The 23,167-nt window shown below is 57.0% G+C and overlaps 1 protein-coding gene across 2 annotated transcripts; it reads left to right on the plus strand.

The window, feature by feature from the left end:
* The first annotated feature begins 383 nt into the window (after nucleotides 1–383).
* L3MBTL2 (L3MBTL histone methyl-lysine binding protein 2) lies at nucleotides 384–22,716 on the plus strand. 2 transcript variants are annotated; one of them, XM_043966884.1, is made up of 17 exons: nucleotides 384–521; nucleotides 3,395–3,701; nucleotides 5,090–5,223; nucleotides 7,714–7,837; nucleotides 8,922–9,001; nucleotides 10,846–10,963; nucleotides 11,267–11,401; nucleotides 11,550–11,638; nucleotides 15,763–15,994; nucleotides 16,089–16,165; nucleotides 16,338–16,442; nucleotides 16,920–17,067; nucleotides 17,335–17,417; nucleotides 17,826–18,114; nucleotides 19,350–19,415; nucleotides 20,044–20,132; nucleotides 20,580–22,716. In XM_043966884.1, exons 1-16 carry the CDS (start codon nucleotides 504–506, stop codon nucleotides 20,094–20,096), a joined length of 2,058 nt encoding a protein of 685 aa, XP_043822819.1. In that variant the 5' UTR covers nucleotides 384–503; the 3' UTR covers nucleotides 20,097–20,132; nucleotides 20,580–22,716. The 2 variants fall into 2 exon arrangements, with proteins under 2 accessions (XP_043822819.1, XP_043822820.1); XM_043966885.1 differs by having other exon boundaries at nucleotides 17,826–18,060.
* Nucleotides 22,717–23,167: the final 451 nt, after the last annotated feature.

Below are 23,167 nucleotides of genomic sequence, written 5' to 3' on the forward strand. Positions count from 1 at the left end.
AATTTGACCTCAAACACTTGACACTTACTAGCTGTGTGACCCTGGGCAAGTCACTTAGCCCTCACTGCCCCGCAAAAAAAAAAAAGAAGAGGCTAGATGGCCTTTGAGATCCCTTCCAGCTCTAGGCCTAGGATCCCATCACCTCCCTGGGCTTCAGTTTCCCCTTCTGCATAATGAGGGGGCTAATCTACACGGTCTCCGAGATCTCTTTCAGCCACAAATAACCCTAAAACTGAAGTCCTCATCAGCTTGTCTCCTCTCAGCTCCGCCTCCCCCACTTCACTCCCATGACTACAACTCCCACAAAGCTTAGCGGCCCCTCGTGAGCACGTGCCGGGATGTGGGCGGGTCTTCCTGATGTTCACTTCGACGATTGCCTAGACGCCGCGGGACGACGGCCAATGGGCTTCGTGCGGGCGGAAGGCGCGGCGGCCATGGCGGCGGCGGGCTCACGGTGAGGACTTCGGGCTTCGGGCTTTGGGCTTTGCGGCCTAGGCGGCCTCATGGAGCGGGTCCTCGAGGTGAGTGTGTGCTGATCGGGGGTCGGCCCCAGAGAGCCCCACGCACCCCCTGTGCCCGGGCCGGGGAGGAGGCCCCTCAATGGGTGTGGGGAAGCTTTATTCCTTTAACCGATGAGTAAACTGAGGCACGCGCAGGCGCAGAAGCGGGACACGAAACACGTGCGCGCACCCGCCACACGAAAACTCGCAGCACCGAGCTGGAAGTGACTTCCCAGGCCATCTACCCAAATCTCCTCCTTTGTCAGAGTGGGAAACTGAGGCCCAGAGAGGGGAAGGGTCTTGCCCTGGCTTCTCACTTAGTGTATTTGGACTCGGGCCCTCGGGCCATGTTTACGTATCCAGGGTTAGGGGCCCTGATCTTTCATTAGTAAAGGGACCTCCCAGCGGAGGAAACTCCCTCCACCCAAGCTGGTTGGCAGCCTCCCCCACCCCATTCGCAGCCTTCCCTGTGGTTGGACCAGGGCTCCCTTCTGGGAGCCAGGCTTTTAACTGCCTAGGAAACCCCTTCGATCGAAAGAGCTCCCAAAGCAAATTCAGGGACCCTAGGTTGAGCCCCAGGTTTAGGCAGTGGCCTAAGACACAGAGCTTAAGGTCACACAGTCAGTGCTAAGGCGTGTTTTCCTGGTGGCAGTGCCTGGCATACAGCAAGTGCTTAATAAATGTTGCTTGACATCCCATCTGTAGCCTAGCCACCCCCTCCCCCCACCACGTATGCTTTCATGTATGCATAAACAACATCTTCATTGCCTCCCAGTGATCAGAGCATTGGACTTAGCATCTCTAAGATTCCTTCCAACTCTAAATCTGATAGGCCAGTAGGCTTCAAAAAGCGACAGGGTAAATTATTTTTATTTTTCATACATGTTATTATATGTATGGGAGGGGAGGAGGGCATGGAGAAAGTTCCAGGCAATCAATCAATCAATCAATCAACATTTATTAAACACCTACTCTGATGCTAAATACAAAGAGAGACAAAAGGCAGTCTATGCCCTCAGGAGCTTGCCAGCTATCTTCTGTCCCCAGCCTAAGGCTCTGTGACTTAGACCCCCTGTCACCCCTGGGTCACTGTAGATTTGTAAATGCAAATTATTCTCTCTAAGAATTGGAGGGGATTGGGGAATTTCTTGATATTCAGCTGTTTCCCCAGACAGCATGCCAGTTCTTAGATCCCTGCACGGGTGGTACCCTTGTCTAATTCACCCTATTTTGCCTTAACAATTGCATTTGCCTGAGTCACTGTCCAACAGCATCCTTGTTGGTGGTAAAGAAATAGGGGGCAAGCAAAAGCGACAGGCCCTGGGAGGCCTGGCCCAGAGCTGGAGTCAGGAGTCAGCCGGCAGACCTGCTGGGAAGAGACAGGGACGCTTTGTCCTCGGACCTCTGGAGTCCAGACTTGTTCTGGCTTCAGCCTAGGGGTCTTTAGGGTGTCCACTCACCTCAGGCTGCTCTTCAGCCTCTGTACCAGGCCATTCACCAGCCACCTTTGGTTTCCCCCCACTGCACCCCCAGGGCACCCACTTGCTTCCAGGAGAGCCACCAGACACCTCATTATAGAAGGCTCTTCTCTCTGTGGGAGCATGCCCAGTTGTGGGAGGCCTGAGTCAGGCAGTGTGTGTGACTTTCATTCCATCATTTCCACTTGTCTTTCTGAATAGCAGCTGCAGCAGCCTTGGATCAGGGTGCCTGGCTTCCCCCAACCCCTCCAGCACAGACTGCATCTCCTCTCTTTTCTTCTATCTCTGCCCATTTTATGGGTTTGAGGTACAATGATAGTTACTTCAATATTATTAGTGATCTGGGGCTTTTAAAAAAAAATTATTTAGAATTTTATTTTTCCAAATTACATGTAAGAACAAATTTTGACTCAATTTTTCAAAACTTTGTGTTCCAACTTCTCTTCCTCCCTCCCTCTGCACCCCCCACCCCAAGAACTCCAGCAATTCAATATGTTATACATGTGTAGTCATGCAAAACATCTCCACATTAGCCTTAGCCAGGTTGTGAAAGAAAACAGACAAAAACAAAACTTCAGATTAAGGAACTTTCAAAAATTATGCTTCAGTCTGTTTTTAGATACCATCAGTTCTCTCTCTGTAGATGGATGATCTGGGGCTTTTTTAATATGGTTATTAATCCATTCCTTCTGATCTCTTGGGGAATGGCTCCTGGTCTTGTTGATCCATGTCCCTTCCCTCCACAGTATCTGTGTGGTACCTTCCCTCCAACTCTGCCCCCATTCCCATTGTAGTGACCATGGAAAGCTTCAGTTTGTCACCTCCCTGCCCTCCCCTGACATTGGTCTCTGAGAAAGCTCAGATTTAGACTGTGCATACACATACAAAACCTGTGTGTGTGTGTGTACATACATACGCACGCATACACACATGTACACAGCTAGTGTCAAGTGTCTGAGGCCAGATTTGAACTCAGGTCCTCCTGAACCCAGGGCCGGTGCTTTATCCACTGCGGCACCTAGCTGCCCATCCCCATCATTTCTGGCCAGGTGCCCTTTCTCCCCTCTGCACAAGGTGAGCCCTCCCTGGGAGAAGGAAAAGACAGCTTCCCTATTTCCTGGTGGCTGTTGGCCAGCGTTCCTGGTACCTTTCAGAGGGTTGTTGGTGCAGTAACCAGATGTGCTGACGTCAGGTCCTGTCGGGCCTCTGGAGCAGGTCTCTGGCCTTCTCATTCACCCTGCCTGCTACACCCAGGCAGTCAGCAAGTATTCATTAAGCACCGACTGTGTGCTGGGCCCCGTGCTAAGCAGGTGGGGTTCAAAGAAAGGCCAGAGCCAGTCTCTGCCCTGGAGGGCGCAGCGCCTGATGGGAGATGTGCGCGGCGCTCATCCTCGGTGCCTGTGATTTTCCCACCAGGAGATGCCCTCCTCAGAGAGGATGGAGGATGAAGAAGAGGAAGATGACGATGATGACGACGATGAGGAAGAGGAGGAGGAGGAGGAGGAGGAGGAGGAGGAGGAAGAGGAGTTGGATCTCTTTGGGGGCTACGACAGCTTCCGAGGGTACACCAGTAGCCTGGGCAGTGAGAGCAGCTCCTGCCTGGAGGAGTCCAGCGACAATGAGAACGAATCGCATGACCGGGAGGCTGGGGAGCTCCCCACCTCCCCCGTGCTGATGCCCAGCCCCAACCCCCGTTCCCAGGATGGCAGCGGTTCGGAGCCAGGTGCTTTGCAGGGCTCCTCTGGCAGTGGGAAGGGCCAGGGCCAGCCAGTGTCCCAAGGGAGAGAGCAGGGGCCCTCTGTGGGGGCAGGGTGTGCCCGTGCTGTGAAAAGCCTGCCAAGCGGCGTGGCCATGCCTGGCCTGAATCTGGCCAGGGATTCCCCACCCTGGAACTCCTGGATAAGCGGCCCCCTGGGCCGGACCCTCAGAGCATAAAGGGCACTTAGTGAACCCTGAGGGAGTCAGAGGTGGCTGGGCTCGGGGCAAGGCCCAGAGTTCTCTTCTCAGCTGTCCAGTCCAGAAGCCTCCGGCTCCAACTGAAACCAGACCTGCCTGGGACCAGTTGAATAGCCATGCATTTCTGTGCCTGGATGAGGCCTAGGACCCTGGCTGAGAATCAGTGTAAAGAGCCCTGGGCTTGGAAGTCCAAGGACCCGGGTTCAAATCCTCCTCTGCCAAGGAGTCCAGGGCAGAAGGGGCTAGGTTTGATGTCAGGGTCTGGGCTCACATCCTGGCCTCTTCAACTTGGTAGTTGTATGACCTTGGGCAGGTCCCTTTTCTGTTGGCCTCAGTGTCCTCATGTAAAATGGGGGGTGGGGTGGACTCAATGGCTCCAGGGTCTCTTCCAGCTCTAAGTCTGTTGGACCTTGGCTGGTACAGACCTTAGAGGTCATTGAGGACATTGTGCCCCAGGCGGGCCATGGGTCACAAGGTCACACATCAGAGGGACGACTTGAACCCGGGTTCAAGGCAGTGCTCTGTGCTCTACTGCCCCTTGAGGGAGTCAGGCAGTCTGTGCTCTCACTGATTTGGGAGTCCCCCGGTGCAGATGGCAGCCAGCCCCCTTCTGCCTTGTGCTCCCACAGGGTTATACCCCAGGAGGTCCCATCACAGGCCCCGGGCCTTGTCAGCTTGCCACGCTCTTTATCAAAGTCCAGTCTGAGGTGGTTCTCCCCTCTTTTCCCTTGGCCCCTCCCTCCAGTTAACAAAGCAAAGCAGGATCACGGATGGGTGGGCCTTCTGCTGTCACAGCCCCCACCTCTGCTGGGTCAGCATCTCCTCTGGGGCCATTGCTGGCGTGGCCCTACCTGACTTTCCTGGGGAAAGCAGTGATGGGGAGAGGTGCCTTACTTCCCTTGGGGTCCCACAGTGCCAGCCCTTCTCTGGATCTTCCTTACCTTCCCTGGCCTCCTAGTGCTTCTAGCGGCCCCTGTGGACACTGCCCCCATGTCCCTGGCCCAGAGGGTCATGGCAGGTCCACGGCATTCTTTCCTGGCTGGTCCAATACTCCCGTGGTCAGGCCTGAGGTGACTTAATCAGCTGCTTCAGAAAGACCACGTTATGGGTGGAGCTGGCTGGGTCATGTGCCTTGTTTTCTGCTACTCTCCCCAGCGGTCTGTGAGATGTGCGGCATCGTGGGCACTCGGGAGGCCTTCTTCTCCAAAACCAAGCGCTTCTGCAGCGTCTCCTGCTCCCGGAGCTACTCGTCTAACTCCAAGAAAGCCAGTATCTTGGCAAGGTTACAGGTCAGACCGAGATGTCCCTCACCCACTGGGGCCGTTGGGGGGCGTGGAGACAGCCAGGGCTTTCCGGAGGTGGGGAAGGCGAGGGAGCCCTGCTGCTCTGGCTGGCGGTGGGCCACGGGCAGCTGCTGCACAAAGCCTGGAGATCCCTGTCCCCAGTGGGCTCCCTGTGCCTGGTAAGATTCCTGTCTTTGGTGGGTTCATTGGTGGAGACTGTCCTGTGGACTCTAAGGGAGCTGAGGCTCTGAGATGTCAGAGAGAGTTTCCCAAGTTGGTGACACTGGTGGCCTCCCAGAGCCGGTGTCGTGGATGGAGCCGGGTGCTGGCCTCCACTTCTCCGTGTGACTTTGGGAGAAGGGACTGGGGAGGTCATGTAATCCAAACCTCCATTTTACAGACGGGGGAGCTGAGGGCTGAGAGAGGTCTCAGCGTCACAGGCAGAGCAGGGATCAGAGCCCATGTGGTCTGCCCGAGTCTCATTTCATTCCTTGCTTAAGTGGAAGTTCCCATCTCCTCTGCCTTCTTTGGGTAAGGGGCCTGCCTTTGGTGCCTAGGCCAGTCCTCTCCTGTGTCTCCTCTGGCAGTGGGAAGGGCCAGGGCTTTACCCTTTAGCCAGGGGCTGCTCTGGGTGCTGTTGGGGCATGTGGCCATGTGGGCCGATAGCCCCCTGCCCACAGCCAGGATTTAGTGGGGAAGCAGGACTGAAAACCACGTTGGGAGGAGGTGAGCAGTAGGACCAGGGACACTGAGTCCCCTCCTCTGTGCCAGGCATTGTCTTGGACCCTTTGCAAATAGAGTCCTCACAGCTGCCCTGAGAGGTAAATGCTAGTATTATTCCCATTTGACAGTCTAGTAAACTGAGGCAGACGGTGGTTCAATGACATGGCCAAGGTCACCCAGCTTAGCAAGTGTCTGAGGCTGGATTAGAACTCCAGGCCTGGGAACTCAGTCATGAGATCTTCTTGACTGCAGGCCCAGTGCTTTACTGACTGGGCCACCCAGCCAGTGAGACATCATGGTACAAAACACTGAGTTGTGTGTGACCTCTTAAGTGTCCTAGGAATTCTGAGGAGAGATGAGTGGGGCCTGATGTACTCAGGAAAGGCTTTGCCATAACACGTTTCTTCGGCGTGTAAAGAATTATAAAGTTCTCTCCCACTGTGGCCCCCTCCCCGCCTGAGGGAGGCATTTGACAAGTTAGGAAACTGAGGCCCACAGCAATTCCTGAACTCACCCAGGGTCATTTAGCAGTTCAGGGCTTCTGATTCTCAGAATGATTGAGTGAATAGCAGATTTATTAAGTGCTTGTTATGTTCAGAAGGCTGCACCAAGTACCGGGGATACACAGAGAAAAGTGTCAGTCTAAGACAGGTCTGGAGGTGGCACCTAGAGGATGGGAACCTTTGGAGGCTGAACATCTTCACTGTATTTTTTTATTTGTTTGTTTGTTTTTGGGGTTTTTTTGGTGGGGCAATGGGGGTTAAGTGACTTGCCCAGGGTCACATAGCTAGTAAGTGTCAAGTGCCTGAGGCTGGATATGAACTGAGGTCCTCCTGAATCCAGGGCCGGTGCTCTATCCACTGTGCCACCTAGCTGCCCCTTCCTTGTATTTTTTTTTTTTTTTTTAGTGAGGCAATTGGGGTTAAGTGACTTGCCCAGGGTCACACAGCTAGTAAGTGTGTGTTAAGTGTCTGAGGCCAGATTTGAACTCAGGTACTCCTGACTTCAGGGCCGGTGCTCTATCCACTGCGCCACCTAGCTGCCCCCCTTCCTTGTATTTTTAATCAGCTCCCCAGTAGCATAAACCCCTTCCCCCAGCCTGGGTCTCTGGGAGGGCGGGGCGTGGCAGGGCAGGGGATGGGCTCACAGTTTAATGTCTGTCCCAAGCCTGTTCTGGGCCAGAATCCCAAGCCCCGTGGGAATCCAGGAATCCTGGCTGCCAAGGTCCTCGTGACTGAGCTCCTGGGTCTAGATCTCTCCTCCCTTCCCATACCTAGAACTGTGAAGGCCCAAGCGCCCGGGAAACAGCCCCAAACCTGAGCCTGTTTCTGGGGGTGTGCCTCTGCCCCCCACCCCCCAATCAGTCCTTTGGGCTTGGATCGCCCAGGAGAGGTCCAGCCCTTCTGGCCCTCCTTTTACCAAAGGGTCCAAGCTCACCGAGACAGGAAGTGTCCGACAGAATTTGAACCCAGGCTTCTGGGAGGTACCTACAGGACTTTTGCTGCTGGGCCCAGACAGGTGTCCTGCCTGGCTCTACTTACTCACCATGTGACCCTGAGTCAGGCTCTCTGGGCCTTAACTGCTCCTTCTTTAGGCTGAGGGCCGGCCTGGGGCCTTGGATGTCCTCAGTTCCAGCTCCCCCATCTCTGTTCATTGGGCCCCCCAGTGGTATGTGAGCTTCCTCAGGGCAGGGATTCTGATGGTGACCTCTGCCAGGACAGATGCTTCCTTGACCCAGAACCAAGGTGGCCTGCTTTCTCTGCCCTCTTCCAGGGGAAGCCTCCCACCAAGAAGGCCAAGGTCCTCCACAAGGCTGCTTGGTCGGCCAAGATTGGCGCCTTCCTTCATTCCCAGGGCACGGGGCAGCTCGCAGACGGGACCCCAACGGGGCAGGATGGTGAGGATGGGCCCTGAGGCCTGGGGAGGGGGGTCAGGGAGGGGGCAGGCTGTCTGTGTGAGCCGAAGACTTTGGGACTTTGGGCAGCCTTGGGGTGGGGGCAGGGGGGGTCCAGGTGTCTGTGGGGCATCAACTTGGCTGTTTCCTGTGACATCATCTTTATTTCCAAATGGATCCTTTCCCTCTCTTCGTCCTTTTGGAGACATCCCCCCTAGTAGCAAAGACTAGGAAGAAGAAAGGAAAAAAAGTTCACCCCCCCCATCCCCTGGGCTTTTGCTCTGTACTCCATTCCCACCTTCATTCCTGCTTGGGAAGGTGCCCCCCACCTTGTCTGCACACATGCACACGTACACCCACATACAAGATTGTAAGCCCCTTGGGCAGGGTCTGTTTCTCCAAGGAAGTATGTCATCTTACGCATTTAAAGACCTAATTCCAAGGGCCCCGTGGGCCTTCACCTGACTGCCCGACAGGGCTTCAGGATACCCCCTGTCCTGGTATGGGGGCCCCCCCAAGTGCCTGGTTCAGGGCAAGACAAGACCACAGCTCCCCAAGGAGCCCAGAATTGGGGCAGGGGCAAAGGGCACTCCCCAGCCCTGGCTTAGAGGCCCAGTTGAATAAAAACATTTTAGGCCGGGCCTGTGGTATCAGGCGCCCTGGTGGTGGTGGTGGGGGGTGCTTCACTTTGTTCTCGCCTCTGGCCCCTTCTCAGAATCACAAAGGAAATCTGGTACTATGTTTAAGACAAGCTCAAGGACCCCAGTTCAGAGCCCCTGGCTTGGGGGGCGGGGCATCTTAGGCCATGGGCGGGGCTTCTGGGGGTGGGGCAGGTATCTCCCTCCAGGCTAGATCCCTGCTTGTGGAGGAGGGGGCTGGGGCGCAGAGTAGGAGGGCCCAGCTGCCTGGGCCCATCCCACAGACCTCGGCTTTCCCCCTGCCTCTCTGCCCCTGCCTCAGGAGGCCTTCAGAGACGAGACCCCTGTTTCCTAATGGCTGCAGGTGTGCTAGGAGCCCGGGTGGGACCAGGGGTCTCTGCAGAGCCCCTGTAGCCCCCTCCTCTCTCTCTCCTTTCATATCCTTGCAGCTCTGGTCCTGGGCTTCGACTGGGGGAAATTCCTAAAGGAACACAATTATAAGGCAGCCCCTGTCAGCTGCTTCAAACACGTAAGAATCCTGGGCCTGTCTGGGGTCGGGCTTGGGGAGGGGGCTTCAGGCGGGACAGGGGGACGTTGTTTCTGGCTGCCCCTTGTGCACCCCGGAGTGGGGGAGGCTGTCACCTGCCAGGCTGCCGCGCTGGGTGTGCAGTCCCTGCCCATACTCCTCGGCCTCCATCTTTGGCCGTCCACTCACCCTGTGAGTTCAGCACCCTCCTCTTTGGGGCCTGGGCTGTTGGAGCCCTTTTTGCTTTTTGTCCCTCGCCCTGCCTGGGGACCCAAAGGAGGGTCAGAGACAGCCCCGAGCGTGGGGGGGGGGAGAGAACTTGGGAACAGCCTTGGACTGAGCCCACCGAGCCAGTCCGATTACCTGGGGAATGAGCCGAGGGCTGTTCTGGCTGTGAGGTGCCTGGGAGAGGCTTCCTGCACACAGTCAGCACTCAATAATTGCAGGTCCTTGATTCAGCTGACCCTCAGCACCTCCCCCACTGGTGGTGGTCCCTGACTTTCCCTGGGGCTCTGATGTGGAGACTGCCGGTCCCAGTCACTGCTGCTGGAGGGGCCCAGGGCCCTGGGAACCAGCCTCCTCTCCTTCCCTGCTGCCCTCTGGGCACAGGAAATGCCAGAGGTCACTGCTCCCTTCCCTCCTTTTGTGGCCTCATTCTGGTCTCTCCCCCCAGGCCCAGCTCTTAATAGAGGCACTTAATGGGTGCTTTGGGTGTGAATGGTTGAGTGGGGGCTGAGGTCTCTGGCTCTCAGAGTTATTTTGATGCAAATCTTATTGCTGTTGTAAACCTGGGAGGCTGACAAGTCTGTAAGCATTCATTAAGCGCCTTTTGTGTGCCTGCCGTGGTGCTAAAAGGCAGTAGGAGCAGAGCCCAAAGGCACACATCTGGGGAGGTGGGGGTGGCAGGAGTAAGTGAGGCAGGCTGGCAGAGCCCGAGTTAGAAAAGAGTGTGGGGGGGTCAGTATCTGTGCCTGTGTGGACATCTGTAGGGAGGTACCCCCTCCCCCCCAATCCGGAGCCTCAGGCTTCCCGCTCTTGGGAAGTTGTGAAGATCAAGGAGAGCACTTGGATCAGGGGGTGGAGGTGACCCAAGACTGACTTCTGCCCAGTAGAAAAGACATTTTATAAAGTTGAAGCTTAGAAAGATCCTAAGTTAGCCCGAGAGCCAGGCCAGGCCTCGCCTCGGGGGCTCAGGCTCACAGAGACGGGAAGTGGCAGAGCCAGGCTTCGAGCCAGGGCCCAGGGCAGGTGACCCTGGAGGGTACCCTCTGAGGAGGCCAGCCCATTGGAAGGCATCATCGAGGCCTGAAGAGGGATGGATGGGCCACTCACTCTGCTTATTTCCCGAGATACAAAGAAAGGCCCCCAAACCCTCCTCTCTCTGGGAGGAGGAAACTAGCCCTTATTGAGTGCCCCCTAGCACAGGCTCTGCTGCCTTCTCCCACACTCCCTGAGGTCTGGAGACTGTCCTGTGCTGCTTGGATGCGGGGGGCCCCCCCCTCGTGTTCTCCCCTTTCAGGGCTGAGCAGAATTTCATCATTTCATTTCGACAAACATGGGGGACCATGGGCTGCAGAGCACCCCTCCCCCAGCCTTGGGGGACACACCCAGTTAAATGGGTGGGTCTGTGCCTCCTGGAGCTCCCACCTCAGCTGGGGAGAAGAAAAAACTCCAAGCACCAGCTGACTTTGGAGGAGAGCAGCCAACCCGCCCTTCCTCCTAGTGCTTGCAGCACTGGAGTAGTAGGGATTGGGGGGTGGGGAATGAACCCAGTAGGCTTCCTGGACCCTGTGCCTTTGGGCGGGGCCTGGGCAGATCCCCGCAGCAGGCCCCTCCCTTCCCCACAGGTTCCGCTATTTGATCAGTGGGATGATGTGGTGAAGGGGATGAAGGTGGAGGTCCTGAACAGTGATGCCGTGCTCCCCAGCCGCGTCTACTGGATCGCCTCGGTCATCCAGACGGCAGGTGAGCGGCAGGGCCCGGCCAGGGCTCAGGGAAAGAGCAGACTAGGCTGAGTCAGATGGGCTGAGGAACTCCAGGGTTTTAGTAGCTGGGCCTCAGGGACCGCAGTGACCTGCCCTCTTGGTGCGGCTGGTGGAGGAGCTGGCTCTGGGCCTGGGCTCCAGTTTCCTTATCTCTAAAATGGGGCATTAATTCTACTTGTGTTCTGTCTTTGGGGGCCAGGATGGGATCACAGGGGAGGTGGGGGTCGGGGGCACAGCGTTGGGGGTCAGGATGAGGCCCTGTCCATCTCCTCCCTCCCTGCAGGCTACCGGGTGCTCCTGCGCTACGAAGGCTTTGAGAACGACTCCAGCCATGACTTCTGGTGTAACCTGGGCACGGTGGACGTGCACCCCATTGGGTGGTGTGCCATCAATAGCAAGATCTTGGTGCCCCCGCAGAGTGAGTGTGGGCCCCAGTGAAGAGGCCCTCGGGGGCTGGGGGCTGGGCAGCGGATTCCTGCCTTGCCCATCCCTTGGCCAGGGGCACAGGGCACTCTGTGGGTAGCAGGAGCTCATTAACCCTTCCCTGGCACCCTCTGTCTCTACAGCCATTCACGCCAAGTACACAGACTGGAGGGGTTACCTTATGAAGCGGCTGGTGGGAGCCAGGACCCTCCCCGTGGATTTCCACATTAAGGTCGGGTCTGTGGTCTCCCCTTCCCTGGTGCATCTGATCCCTGCTTTCACCTCATTCCTCTCAGTCACCAAGCTTTAATGAAGCACCTGCTGTGTGTCTGACGGGGGGCCTGGGGGCTGGGCCTGCTGAGACAAGGAAGGCCATGAGCCCTCTGAGGCCGGCTTCAGTGCCCTGACCTTCTTCTGATGTGATCAAACTGCAGAGAATGTGCTCTTGGCACAGGAGGTGGAAGGACCAGTGGTTCTGAGGTCTGCTGGACATGCGGGGTCTCCTTTGCTCCCCCAGGGCCCGTCAGCCCCTGCTCTCCAGGGTGTAAGGGGGACTGGGGGCTTAGTTTGGAAGCATTAAGCACCCACTGTATGCTGGACTCTGGGCTTAGATGTGAGGAAAATGACAAGCTCAGACAGGACGCAGGCCCCTCTCCTGCCTGGAGGGCTGGCTGCCTGGTCCTGGGGTGAGACACTGGGGAGAGGCAGGACAGCGACTGGGTCAGGGCTCAGGTCTCTGGGCACCAGGGAGAAGGCAGAGGCATTGAGACGGGCCTTAAGGGATGATCGGAATTCAGCAGGTGAGGATGGAGGGGGCAGAGAGAAGGCCTTAATCCTGGCACAAGAGGGAGGAGGAAGGAGAGGTAGGGCCATACCTGGTGATCAGGTAACCCAGTGACAGTTATTCCGTCCTCCTTGGGAAGGCTTCAAATGGCAGACCTGAAAGATCTCAGGCTTTGTAGGCACCAGGCAGCCACAGAAGGGACTGTGGTCCAACATTCTAGAACCTCACAGTTCCATGCCCTCATGGAGCCTCAAGCGTCTTTAGTTAGTGGGACAAGTTACCCACCTAGAGAGTACTATCAGTACTTAATCTGATGGGAAAGAGAAGGGCTCTGATCATTCAGGGAAAGAGGCAGGCTTTGTGGACGTGGCGGAACTGGGAGCCTCCTCCATCTCATCCTTGGATTCTGTGGGCTCTAATCCTTCCTGTTCTAAGTGCCCTTCCAGCCCTGGCATTCCCTGTTCTAAGCTCCCTCCCAGCCCTGGCATTCCCTGTTCTAAGCTCCCTCCCAGCCCTGACATTCTGTTTTAAGCTCCCTCCCAGCCCTGGCATTCCCTGTTCTAAGCTCCCTCCCAGCCCTGGCATTCCCTGTTCTAAGCCCCCACCCTCCACCCCCTGCTCTGATATTCCCTGTTCTAAGCTCCTCCTCAGCCCCAACATTCCCTGTTCTAAGCGCCCTCTCTGCTCAAACCTTAGGAATGTTGACGGGGATCTTGAGATACTGGGGACTAAGTCAGTCCTGGAGAGGCTAAGGCTTTCCTTGTCTGTGGCTGCAGTTCAGAAGGCAGAGTTTGGGGGGCTCCCCCTCCCCCTCGAGATGGGAGTGAGCAGCAGAATAGGCCGCAGGGACCAATGGAAGCCTTGGTCCCTGTACCCGGAAGTCTTTCAGGCCGGAGGCTTTGCAGGCCTCTCCCGCTCCTGCCTGCTCTCGGCCTGCCCTGCTCCCTCTGCTGGCCTGACCGGGGACATCACCCAGAGTTTTCTTAGCTGGTGAATGAGGAGGAGGACTGATGCTTATCTCAGGCTTGTGTGGCCACTCCACTCGGCCTTCAGGAAGCACCTGCTCCCTGCCAGGCCCTATGCACCCCAAGGGCAGTGGCCCAGTGAGAAGCAGGAAGTTCCCCGCTCTTGGTTCAGAAGCTGAGGAGCTACAAAGACGTGGATGCACTAAATGCTCAGGATGGGTTTTTGGTAGTGGAGGCACCAGCGAGGGGAGGGTGGGGGGAATCAGGGAAGACTTCATGTGGGAGGTGGCCCCCAGGCCTGTGTAACCTTGGGAAGCCATCTACCTACCAAGCCTCAGTTTCCTCATATGTAATAAGTAAAAACCTCCTTCCCAGTCGGGTACACAAACCCTACCTCCCCCCAGGCACCAAGTGCCTTATCCAGCTCTCCCAGACAAACCCTGGAACATGGAATGTCTGAGCAGGAATGGAAGGGCAAACCCTGGAACATGGAATGTCTGAGCAGGAATGGAAGGGACCTGGCAGTCCCAGAGAAAGGAGGGGCACCTTTGGGCAGACTGACTCTAAATCCAGGCCCTTAACAGACCCTTGCTCTGCCCGCAGCTCTTTTGTTTTACAGGCTGAGTACAGGGACTTACCCAAGGCCACAGGTTGGTTGGTTGTTTTTGGGTGAGGCAATGAGAGTTAAGTGACTTGCCCAGGGTCACACAGCTAGTAAGTGTCAAGTGTCTGAGGCTGGATTTGAACTCGGGTCCTCCTGAATCCAGGGCCGGTGCTCTATGCACTGTGCCACCTGGCTGCCCCAGAGCAGAGGTTCTTGACTGTTTTTTCCTGATGGAGCCCTTTGGCAGCCAGTCTAGTAAAGTCTCAAGATCCCTTCTCAAATATTAATAATAGCAGACACCTACTATGTGCCAGGCATTGTACTTAGTGCCTTACACTTAGCTCATTTGATCCTTACCCAGAGATGTGGGAGCTATAATTTACCCCCATTTTACAGATAAGGAAACTAAGGCAGGGGACTTACCCAGGGTCACACAGTTATTAAGTATCTGAGGCCAGATATGACTTTTAAGTCTTCCTGACTGAAGTCTCAGTGCTCTACCTATTAAGCCATCTAACTGCCCCATGTTTTTGTTTCTAATGCATAGAATAAAGTAGATGGGATGACGTGATAGGGAGAGGTAACTGAAGAAAAACAAGGTCATGGAACCTGGGGGAGCCACCTTTGAGTGAGAGGCCTGAGGCTTCTGGGGTGGGGGAAAGTGGGTAGGAGCAAACATTTAATGGAAGACGGTGAGTGTGAGGCAGAAGGGTACAGGGAGCGTCAGCTGGCAAGGTTCTTGTGTGGGCATCCTAGGCCTGGGACTGGCAGGAGCTCAGTTGCCTTCTAGTCCTGTCTCCTCTTCTCCCCCCCCCCCCCCCCCCCCCCCGCATAACAGGTGAGGAAACAGGCTGGGGGAAGGAAATCTCCGATCCCTGTGACAAGTGTCAGAAGTGGGGTCTGAGTGGATGTGGGAGCTGTTGGCCAAGCTGTGCTCGGCTCCTCCTCCTTTGTCCTGATTGTGTGAGCGATCATGGACAAAAGGTCAGACCTGGAGGGAAGAGAGAAAGGGGCAGCAAGCCTGGAGCCGAGGAGGCCCCAGTGAGGACTTCCCAGGAGGAGAAGCAGGTGGCCTGCTCTCGTGGAGGGAGCCAGATAGCGCCTCTCCTCTCACTGGTTGGTTGGGAGGAGCCCAAGGGTCATCTGGGCTGACTTCCTTTTTAGAGATGAGGAAATTGAGGCAGTGTGGGGGCAGTGTAGAGGGACAGATGGACAGAAAAGCATCCATTAGCCACTCACCTTGTAGGCTCTGGTGGTACAAAGACCTAAGAGGGACACTCGCTTTCCCTAAGGAACCTCCATTGTGATGGGGAGTCTGTCTGGGGAAGGGACTTTTGGTGTAGGGAGTCACAAGGATGGCAGTGGAGGTACGGGGGGCAGTGTCCAGCAGCTGCCCCAGGAGGTAAAAGGCCGGAAGGGCCTGCTGGGCCAACAGGGCCTTTCTCCACATCCAGGGTAGATGGATTAGAAGCATGGTCTTGGCTCAGCTGGAGATGGTCTCAGAGCAGGATTTGAACTCCATTCTTGGCCTGTCTCTCCCAGCCTGGGTTGGGGTAGGGGGGGCTCTAGGTTTCAGCTTGACTACTTCTTCCCCCTGTGATAAGCAGCCCCAAGCCACTTCCCTCCCATGAGTCCCAGCTTTCCAACGTAGGGGTCTGGGCCTGGACCAGCGAGTGTTGGAAGTAGGCGTCCTGACTCCCAGGGCTCTCCAGGCTCTGCCCCTCACAGCCAGGATGCCTGATCCTTGAACATGGGAGCTGAGAGGAGAGCACTGTGTGACCCTGAAGGGCCGTGGTGATGCCACCCTCCCATCATATGACTTTTCCAAGGTCACCCAGCCAGTTGGGGAGTGGAAGGGGCTGGCCCACATTCCTGCTTGGGGCTCCTGTTGGGACCTGCCGGGATTGGCCTGGGGGAGGGGGTCACCCTTGGCTTTGCCCCGTCCCAGGCTCTTGGGAGGGCATGCCTCACACCCTGAACCCCCGTGGCCTTGTTCTCCACAGATGGCAGAAAGCATGAAATACCCGTTCCGTCAGGGTATGCGGGTGGAGGTGGTGGACAAGACTCACGTGTCCAGGACACGCATGGCCGTGGTAGACACTGTGATTGGAGGGCGGTTGCGACTGCTCTATGAGGATGGCGATGGGGATGACGACTTCTGGTGCCACATGTGGAGTCCCCTCATCCACCCTGTGGGCTGGTCCCGCCGTGTTGGCCACAGCATCAAGAAACCAGGTGCAGGCACAGCAGGAGAGGCTACAGGGGTTGGGGAGCCCCAGGGGGTGGGGGCCTGCCCCACCTCATTCCCTTCCATCTTTCTCCTGCACAGAGAGGCGAGGGGAACTCAGCAGCCACCCGACCTTTCGGAAGATCTACTGTGATGCCGTTTCCTACCTCTTCAAGAAGGTGAGCAGCCCCTCCGCGGGTGGGGGCCTGGGCAGTGACCCTCAGATCCCTCCTGGCTCCAGATTGTGATCTGGCCCACACCCCGAGGGCCCCATCTCTTCCCTGGGCCCAGGCAGGGGATGGCCAGCAGTGACCAGTGCCCGTGATTCCCCGCCTGCCCCTCTCCCACAAGGTGCGAGCTGTCTACACAGAAGGTGGCTGGTTTGAAGAGGGGATGAAGCTAGAGGCCATCGACCCGCTGAACCTGGGCAACATCTGTGTGGCCACTGTCTGCAAGGTGAGCTGGGGTCAACAGCCCCTCAAAAGCAGCAGGGCCCAGGACTCCCGGGCTTCTGAGCGCGCGAACTTGGGGGGCCCCTCAGGCCTTAGGCTCTTTATCTGTAGAACGAGGGGATTGAGATGGACTGGCTCTGGGCCCTTGAGCTTTAAAGCCCCTGGTTGGGCCATCTGTGGCCCTGATGTGGGGATTAAGTGTTTGTCTACCAGCTCTGACTGGTCTTTTTCCTGCTGAGCTGTAACTTTCTGTAGGCTCCCTCTTAGAGTCGGCCATTGCGGAGACCCAGCTAACTGAAATGTTAGCGGTCTGCCCCACTGTTGTTGCCGAGTGCCCTTTGTGACTCGTGGTCCGGGTGACGTGAGGGGTGGGCTGCCCTTGGCCCCATCGCTTATGCCGGTGGGTGTCCTGGCTCCCCTCGGGGAGGGCCCCCATGGGTGGCTCACTCTGCTGACCGGAGCCTCCCCTTCCTCATTGGAGGTTCTGCTGGACGGTTACCTCATGATCTGTGTTGACGGCTCCACCTCTGTGGATGGCTCAGACTGGTTCTGTTACCACGCTTCATCACACGCCATCTTCCCGGCCACTTTCTGTCAGAAGAACTCCATTGATCTCACGCCTCCAAAGGGTGAGGCTGGACGGCGGTGGGGGGGTGCCTGTCAGTCATGTAGGGAGGAGAGAGGCCTGCTGGGGTGCTAGCTGCGTCACAGGAGGGAATGTCTGTGTTGATAGGACCGCTGACCTGTGCCCCGCCCCCCCCGCCCTGGGGCCAGACAAAGCAAGTCTGGAAAGCCCGTGGCCTCCCCCTTACTGACCCTGCTGCCCCAAAAGCAAACCCAGGCAGGTGGGATGGGGCCGGTGGCTCACACTGCGCCCTCCCCACCTTTCCCTCCAGGGTATGACGCAAAGACCTTTGACTGGACCGCCTACCTCGAAGAGACCAACTCAAAGGCTGCTCCTGCTCGACTCTTCAACATGGTGAAGAGACCCTGGGTTTGGGCAGGGTTGGCACTCCTGGCAGAGCCCACAGGCTGGGGTCCCGGCCCCAGGGCCCCTCCTGCCTCGTGCCCAGACATTCATCCAGCGTTCTGGCCTGTAGCAGTTGAAAACTTGGGTCCGTGGGCTCCATGAGCCATCCTGGGGGTGCAGTCTGGCCTGTGGCTGATCTCCTGCTTCTCCTTTCCCCAGCACCCTGGCCATGCCCGCTCCCTTCCCCAGAGAAGTGTGTGTGGGCTGCGCCCCTGCCCCTGGGATGGTGGTTTCCCAGGCTTGCCCCCGGTGAGGTCCTGGCCCCAGATTCCCAGGTGGGCTTCCCCGGGCTTGCCCCTGGGTGGAAGGAGGGGACAGGCAGACCTTGGGACCAGCTGTTTCTCCTCCCGCCCCCAGGACTGTCCCAACCACGGCTTCAAGGTGGGCATGAAGCTGGAGGCTGTGGATCTCATGGAGCCGCGCCTCATCTGTGTGGCCACGGTGAAGAGGGTGGTGCAGCGGCTGCTCAGCATTCACTTTGACGGCTGGGACAGCGAGTATGACCAGTGGGTGGACTGTGAGTCACCCGACATCTATGCCGTGGGCTGGTGCGAGCTGATCGGCTACCAGCTCCAGCCCCCGGTGGCTGCAGGTCTGTCCCCTTGGCGCCGCCACACAGGCTTCTCTTCCAGGGTGGGCCGTGAGGGTGAGCGCTCCTTCCCCGCCCCTGCCCCTCGGGGAAGCCAGGCATGAGCATGAGGAGCATGCTGGGCCCTCCTTCAGTCCAGGACAGGCAGGCCCCAGGACCAGGGTAGCCCCACCATAGTGCCTGAGAGAGGGCAGGATTTGAACTCAGCTCTTCATATGCACCATGCTGCATGGCCTCTGTCAGGCCCCAAACTGCCCATCCTCTAAGCCTAATGTGTCTATATAGACATGTTGATTCAGAGCAGCAGGACCAGGGGGAGCTTCTAGTGCAACCCCATTTTTACAGGTGAGGAAACGGTCTTGAGGAAGTAGGGGGACTCCCCCAAGGTCACACACCTCTGGGGAGAGTGTGCCGTGCTTTACAGGCATTTCTTCCTGTGAGCCCCCAAAGTCTGAGGTGCCGTCGTTTAGATGAGGAAACTGGCTTAGGGGGTGAAGAGCCTCACCCTGCCGCTCCTTGGTGTCTGAGGCACTTTGGCGCTTCCTGGGGGCCATGGGAGGGGGCGGGTCAGATCCCATGGGTGTCCTGAGGGAAGAATCCAGTCTCTGGATTCTTTCTGTGCCCCCCTTCTTCCCCCGGGCAGTGCCCTGAGCTCGGAGCCTTTTCAGTTGGTTTCTGTGTCCCTGACACGGGATGTTACTAAGCAAGGTTGTCCCTGGCTCATGCGGCCTCGGCCCTGAGCTCCCATTTCATGATCTGTAAGCTACTTGAGCTTACACGTCTCGGGACTGACCAGGAGTGTCTGTGTTGGGTGCCTCAGATTGGGGTGTGGCTGACCTGGGTTCGAGTCCTGGCTCACTGTCTTGTTCACTTTGGCAAGTTGCTGTCCCCCCTGGGCCTTTGTTTCCTCATCTATAAAACAAGGTTGAACTGGGGCATCTCTAAGGTCTGAAGACTCTGAGGTGCTCCGTCAGAGGGAGGGGGTCAGGTCATCCTCACTTGTATCGGTCAGCAAACGTTTAAGACACCCCCACTCGTGCCCTGTATTGAGGCACCAACACCAAGATGTCCCCATCCCTGCCTCAAGGAGCCAAGGTCACCACCTCCCTGGTGACCCTCAGCTCTGCTGACCCCAAGTGTGTGAGGGGCCCCCCCCTGCCCCTCGGGCGATCAGATCTGTGTTGGACAGGGCCTCCTTCTGCTCATTAGCCAGGGTTTCCTGAGTGTCAGTGGGCTGGGGGTTGCTTGGAAGCCCTCCCCCCACTTCTTCCCTCCTTGTCTTTTGGTGACAGAGTCCTCCACTCCCCAGCAGACCAAGGAAGTCATGAGGAAGAAGAAGAAGCCATTTGGGAAGAAGAGTAAGTGAAGTGGGCCTCCTTGCTCTGCCCTCGGCTCCTCCCCTACAGCCATTTAGGCAGAGCAAGGCCTGCCCTGGACACCCCCTTCCAAGGACCTATGGGCTGGCCCCATCTTCATCGGAGCACGGCCGGAGAAGTCTTTGCCCCTCACGAGACTGGCTAATCCCAGCTCAGTTTAGCCTTCTCCCAGCCTTGGCTGCTGTGTGGTGGCTCTTTGATCGCTTCTGGATAATCAATAACCCTCCCCTGGGAATATCCCAGAGCTGGGAACTCCAGCCAAGCCTCTAGGTGGGCAGGACCCAAAAGAGAAAAGTCTTAGTCCTGTGACAGGCCGGAAATCCTGTTGGCATGTGTTTATGTCTGCTGGAAGAGTGGGCATGGTCATTAGGGCTGCCGAGCCCTGGGGCAAGGGCAGGCCCAGGCCAGGGGGAAGGGGGTACCGGGAGGGGAGGGGGCATAGCCTGGTTCAAGCCCCTACTGCTCATGATGGTGACCGTCTTTGGGGCTGTCGCAGCTCTTCCAGAGAATGAGACTGACCTCACAGCGTGTGGCTGGGTGAGAGGCTCTGCTCAGTTAAGGGCTGACCCAATTGACCCCAGTGCTCTGTCTGTTTTCTCTGTATTTGAAGGGAAAAGGATCACACCCAAGGCCCGGCCAGCAGCCAAGAAAAGCCAGTACTGACCAAGCTGTTGTCGACGTGAGGCCACAGAAACTTGAGTAAGAGCTTTAGCCCCAAGGGATGAGAGAGGGGCTCAGCAGGGAGGGTGTCCTGGGGGCCCAGCACCTTCTGCCCAGTGACCCTGGCTTCAGATGCATGCGGGCTCTTTGTGGGGGGTCTCAGCTCCCCCACCTGAAAAGATGAGGCAGGTTGAGTGGGAGGGGCAGGGAAAGCCCCAAGCACGGGTACATTGGCCTGGGTGTCTGGCCAAGCTTCTTGACCTGGGTGTGTTAGTGGGGCCTAGTGGGGCCTAGTGGGGCCTTAGGGAGCGGCAGAGAGTGCTGGATTTGAACCCAAAGCAAATGAGTTCAAAGGTAACCTTTGAGGCGTACCACCGGGGCTTCAGTTTTCTTGTCGTCCCTTCTGTCTCTGAATCCTCTCAGACATCCCGTGCTCTTACACTCTCCAGGCCTGACTCCCGGCCCTTCCTCTTCTCTCCTCCACAGGCTGAGCCCCCACCTCGTTGGCTGGTCCGCTGGGGCAGGATGTCGGTCCAGTTGTGTCCCGCTGGTGCAATGAGTCAGAACCTGGCATCTGATTGTGAAGCTCATGGCTACTGGCCTTTCCTCAGTCAGGGCTGCCGGGGCCTTCTCTGGCCTCGTCCTCCGTGAGCAGAGGGGCTCGGCCAAAGCCGGGAGCGGAGGGTGAGCAGACCACAGCAGCCCTCCCTGCAGGAATCCTCGGGACACCCCCTCCCCACCCTGCCCCTGTCAGTCACCGCAGAGCTCAGAGGCGACATGACGGGTCCAGACACCCTGCAGGGAAGCCAGCATCTCCCCAGCTCTTGGCCCCTCCCCTCGGTGTAAACCAGCCTGACCCTGGATCAGAAAGGAGGCGGCTGGCCTGCGCTCACTCTTTCCCCTCTAGACAGTTTTTCAGAAAGGAGAGAAGGCCTCTTTTCCCTTAAAAAGTCATTCTCTTTGCCCAGGCCCTGCCCTGCTGGGTAGGAGAACTGACCAGTGCCCAGCTCCCTTTTGTCCTTGCACCTTCTTTCCTCCTTCCAGCCTCAGGCAGGAGTCTCTGATTCTCGGTTCCTGTATGGGAGGCCCCTGTCCAGCAGGCAGCCTGGGCCCCCATCCCACCTGGCCTCTCAGTGAGGAGCCGGGTGTAGCTGCCTTTTCTTGGGTCCCAGCCTTTCCACAAGGAGAAGAGGGATGGTGGCATGCGAAGGTGTCTCAGGGTTTGCTTTGTGGGAGGATGGGGCAGAACCTCCTCTTGGCTGGCACAGCGTGGGCATCGGGCGAAGGACCTTCAGAGTCCAAGGCCCAGGGCAGACGTGATAGTTGTGGAGTTAATCCTGCGGAGGGAAGGACGGCGCTGGGTTCAGATTGCGGCTGTGTAAGGCACAACCCAGTGTAAGGCAGAACTGTCTCCAAGTGGCATGAGTAGAAAGTAGCTCCACACAGGCTGGAACATCACAGAGAATTCCCCTCCGCGTGATTTGCCTTTTTTCCCACATTCTCCCCACAAACAACCCTGTGAGGCAGGTGCTGGGTGTCTTCCCATTTTATGGGTGCATAAGGCACAGTCCAGACAGGGACAGCAACACACAGCAAGTGTGGGGGCCTTGGTTTGAAGCCCAGAGTTGCCACAGCTGGACAAGCCTCGGCAGGGGCTGCTGTTCAGAGCCCTTGGGCGTTGGGCACGTGCAGCTCAGGCTGCAGGAGTCCTGGGAGGCCGCGTCCCTCAGACAGCGCTTACCTTGAGCCGCCACAAAGATGCATGCATATGTTGGGCATGAAGATAATTGGTACTTCACTGGTTCCAGCTGACCCTTGGAGACCCCTTGGGAGGACCCGCTGCCCCTGAATGGCCAGGGCCTCTCCGGACCTGGCTGACCCTTCGAGGGCTCTGCAGGAGTAGAGCTGAACACCAGTTCCTCCAGAGGGCCAGTCCTGCGTCCACTTGCTGGTAGGCCCCAGGCCCCTGCGTGAAGGCTTTCTGGTCCCGCATTCCTGAGAGATAGCCACCCTAGGGACCAGCGGCTGCAGGCATAGATACCCAGGAATTCTAAATAGAACCCACAAGGGCACCTAGTTGAGCATCATGAGAAGGGACCATCTGCCCACAGCCACATGCTAGGGATGAAACAGAAGCCTGCCTCCAGGTGGTACAAAGAGGTGGGAGCCCCCAAGTTCAGGCTCAGACCTTGTGATCTGAGAGGGGGCTAAGGCTCCAGCAGTGGGGAACAACTGGCCCTGAGGCGGCCGCAGGGACTGAGCCCCAAAGTGCTACCCTCCCACTGGGCTCCCAGCCATTATACTTTCTTCAGCCTCTCTCCCTAACAAGATCAGACTGATGTAGAATCCTCTGGATGTAAGACTTCGGGAATCTTTGCAGCAAACCCTCACAATTGTCGACCTAACTCCAACCTCATGGCCTTTCCCCATCACTCACGTGAACTTGAATTCAGCCCTTGACATTTGTCTCTATTTGGTTTTATCTTGTTAGTGGCATCCTGGAATCTGGATCTCTTGGGATCCCAAGCATTTCTCATCCAACCTGGTAGCATCTATTAATCTTGAATGAATTGTAAATTTGATTAAAAACGAAATAATTTTTTTAAGAGGATGGAATTGTTAATGTCTGGTAACATTATTGGGAAAGGGAGGGGTGTCCTCATTCCTCGGCCCTGAGCCTTGTGCTTCCAAAAGTAAACTGACATTGGAAATAAATCTGGGGGTGGGGAGGGCAGCTAGGTGGCACAGTAGATAGAACACCAGCCCTGGATTCAGGAGGACCTGAGTTCAAATCTGGCCTCAGACCCTTGACACTAGCTGTGTGACCCTGGGCAAGTCACTTAACCCCAATTGCCTCACTAAAAAAAGAAATAAATCTGGGGTTGGGATGTTAAATGATACCATCCTTGGTCATGTTTGACAGATAACCTCAAGATCAAGTGACCTGGCTTGCCCTACCCTTCAGTCCAGGACAGTTACTGTAACCTAGGTGGTATTCCTGCTTCCCCTTCTTTCTGTCATTTCAGGCCTCCTCATTGTCAGGTACACCCCCCCCTCACCCCAACAAGAGCTGC

This window comes from Dromiciops gliroides, chromosome 5 (genome assembly GCF_019393635.1).
Source record: "Dromiciops gliroides isolate mDroGli1 chromosome 5, mDroGli1.pri, whole genome shotgun sequence".
Classification (NCBI taxonomy): domain Eukaryota; kingdom Metazoa; phylum Chordata; class Mammalia; order Microbiotheria; family Microbiotheriidae; genus Dromiciops; species Dromiciops gliroides.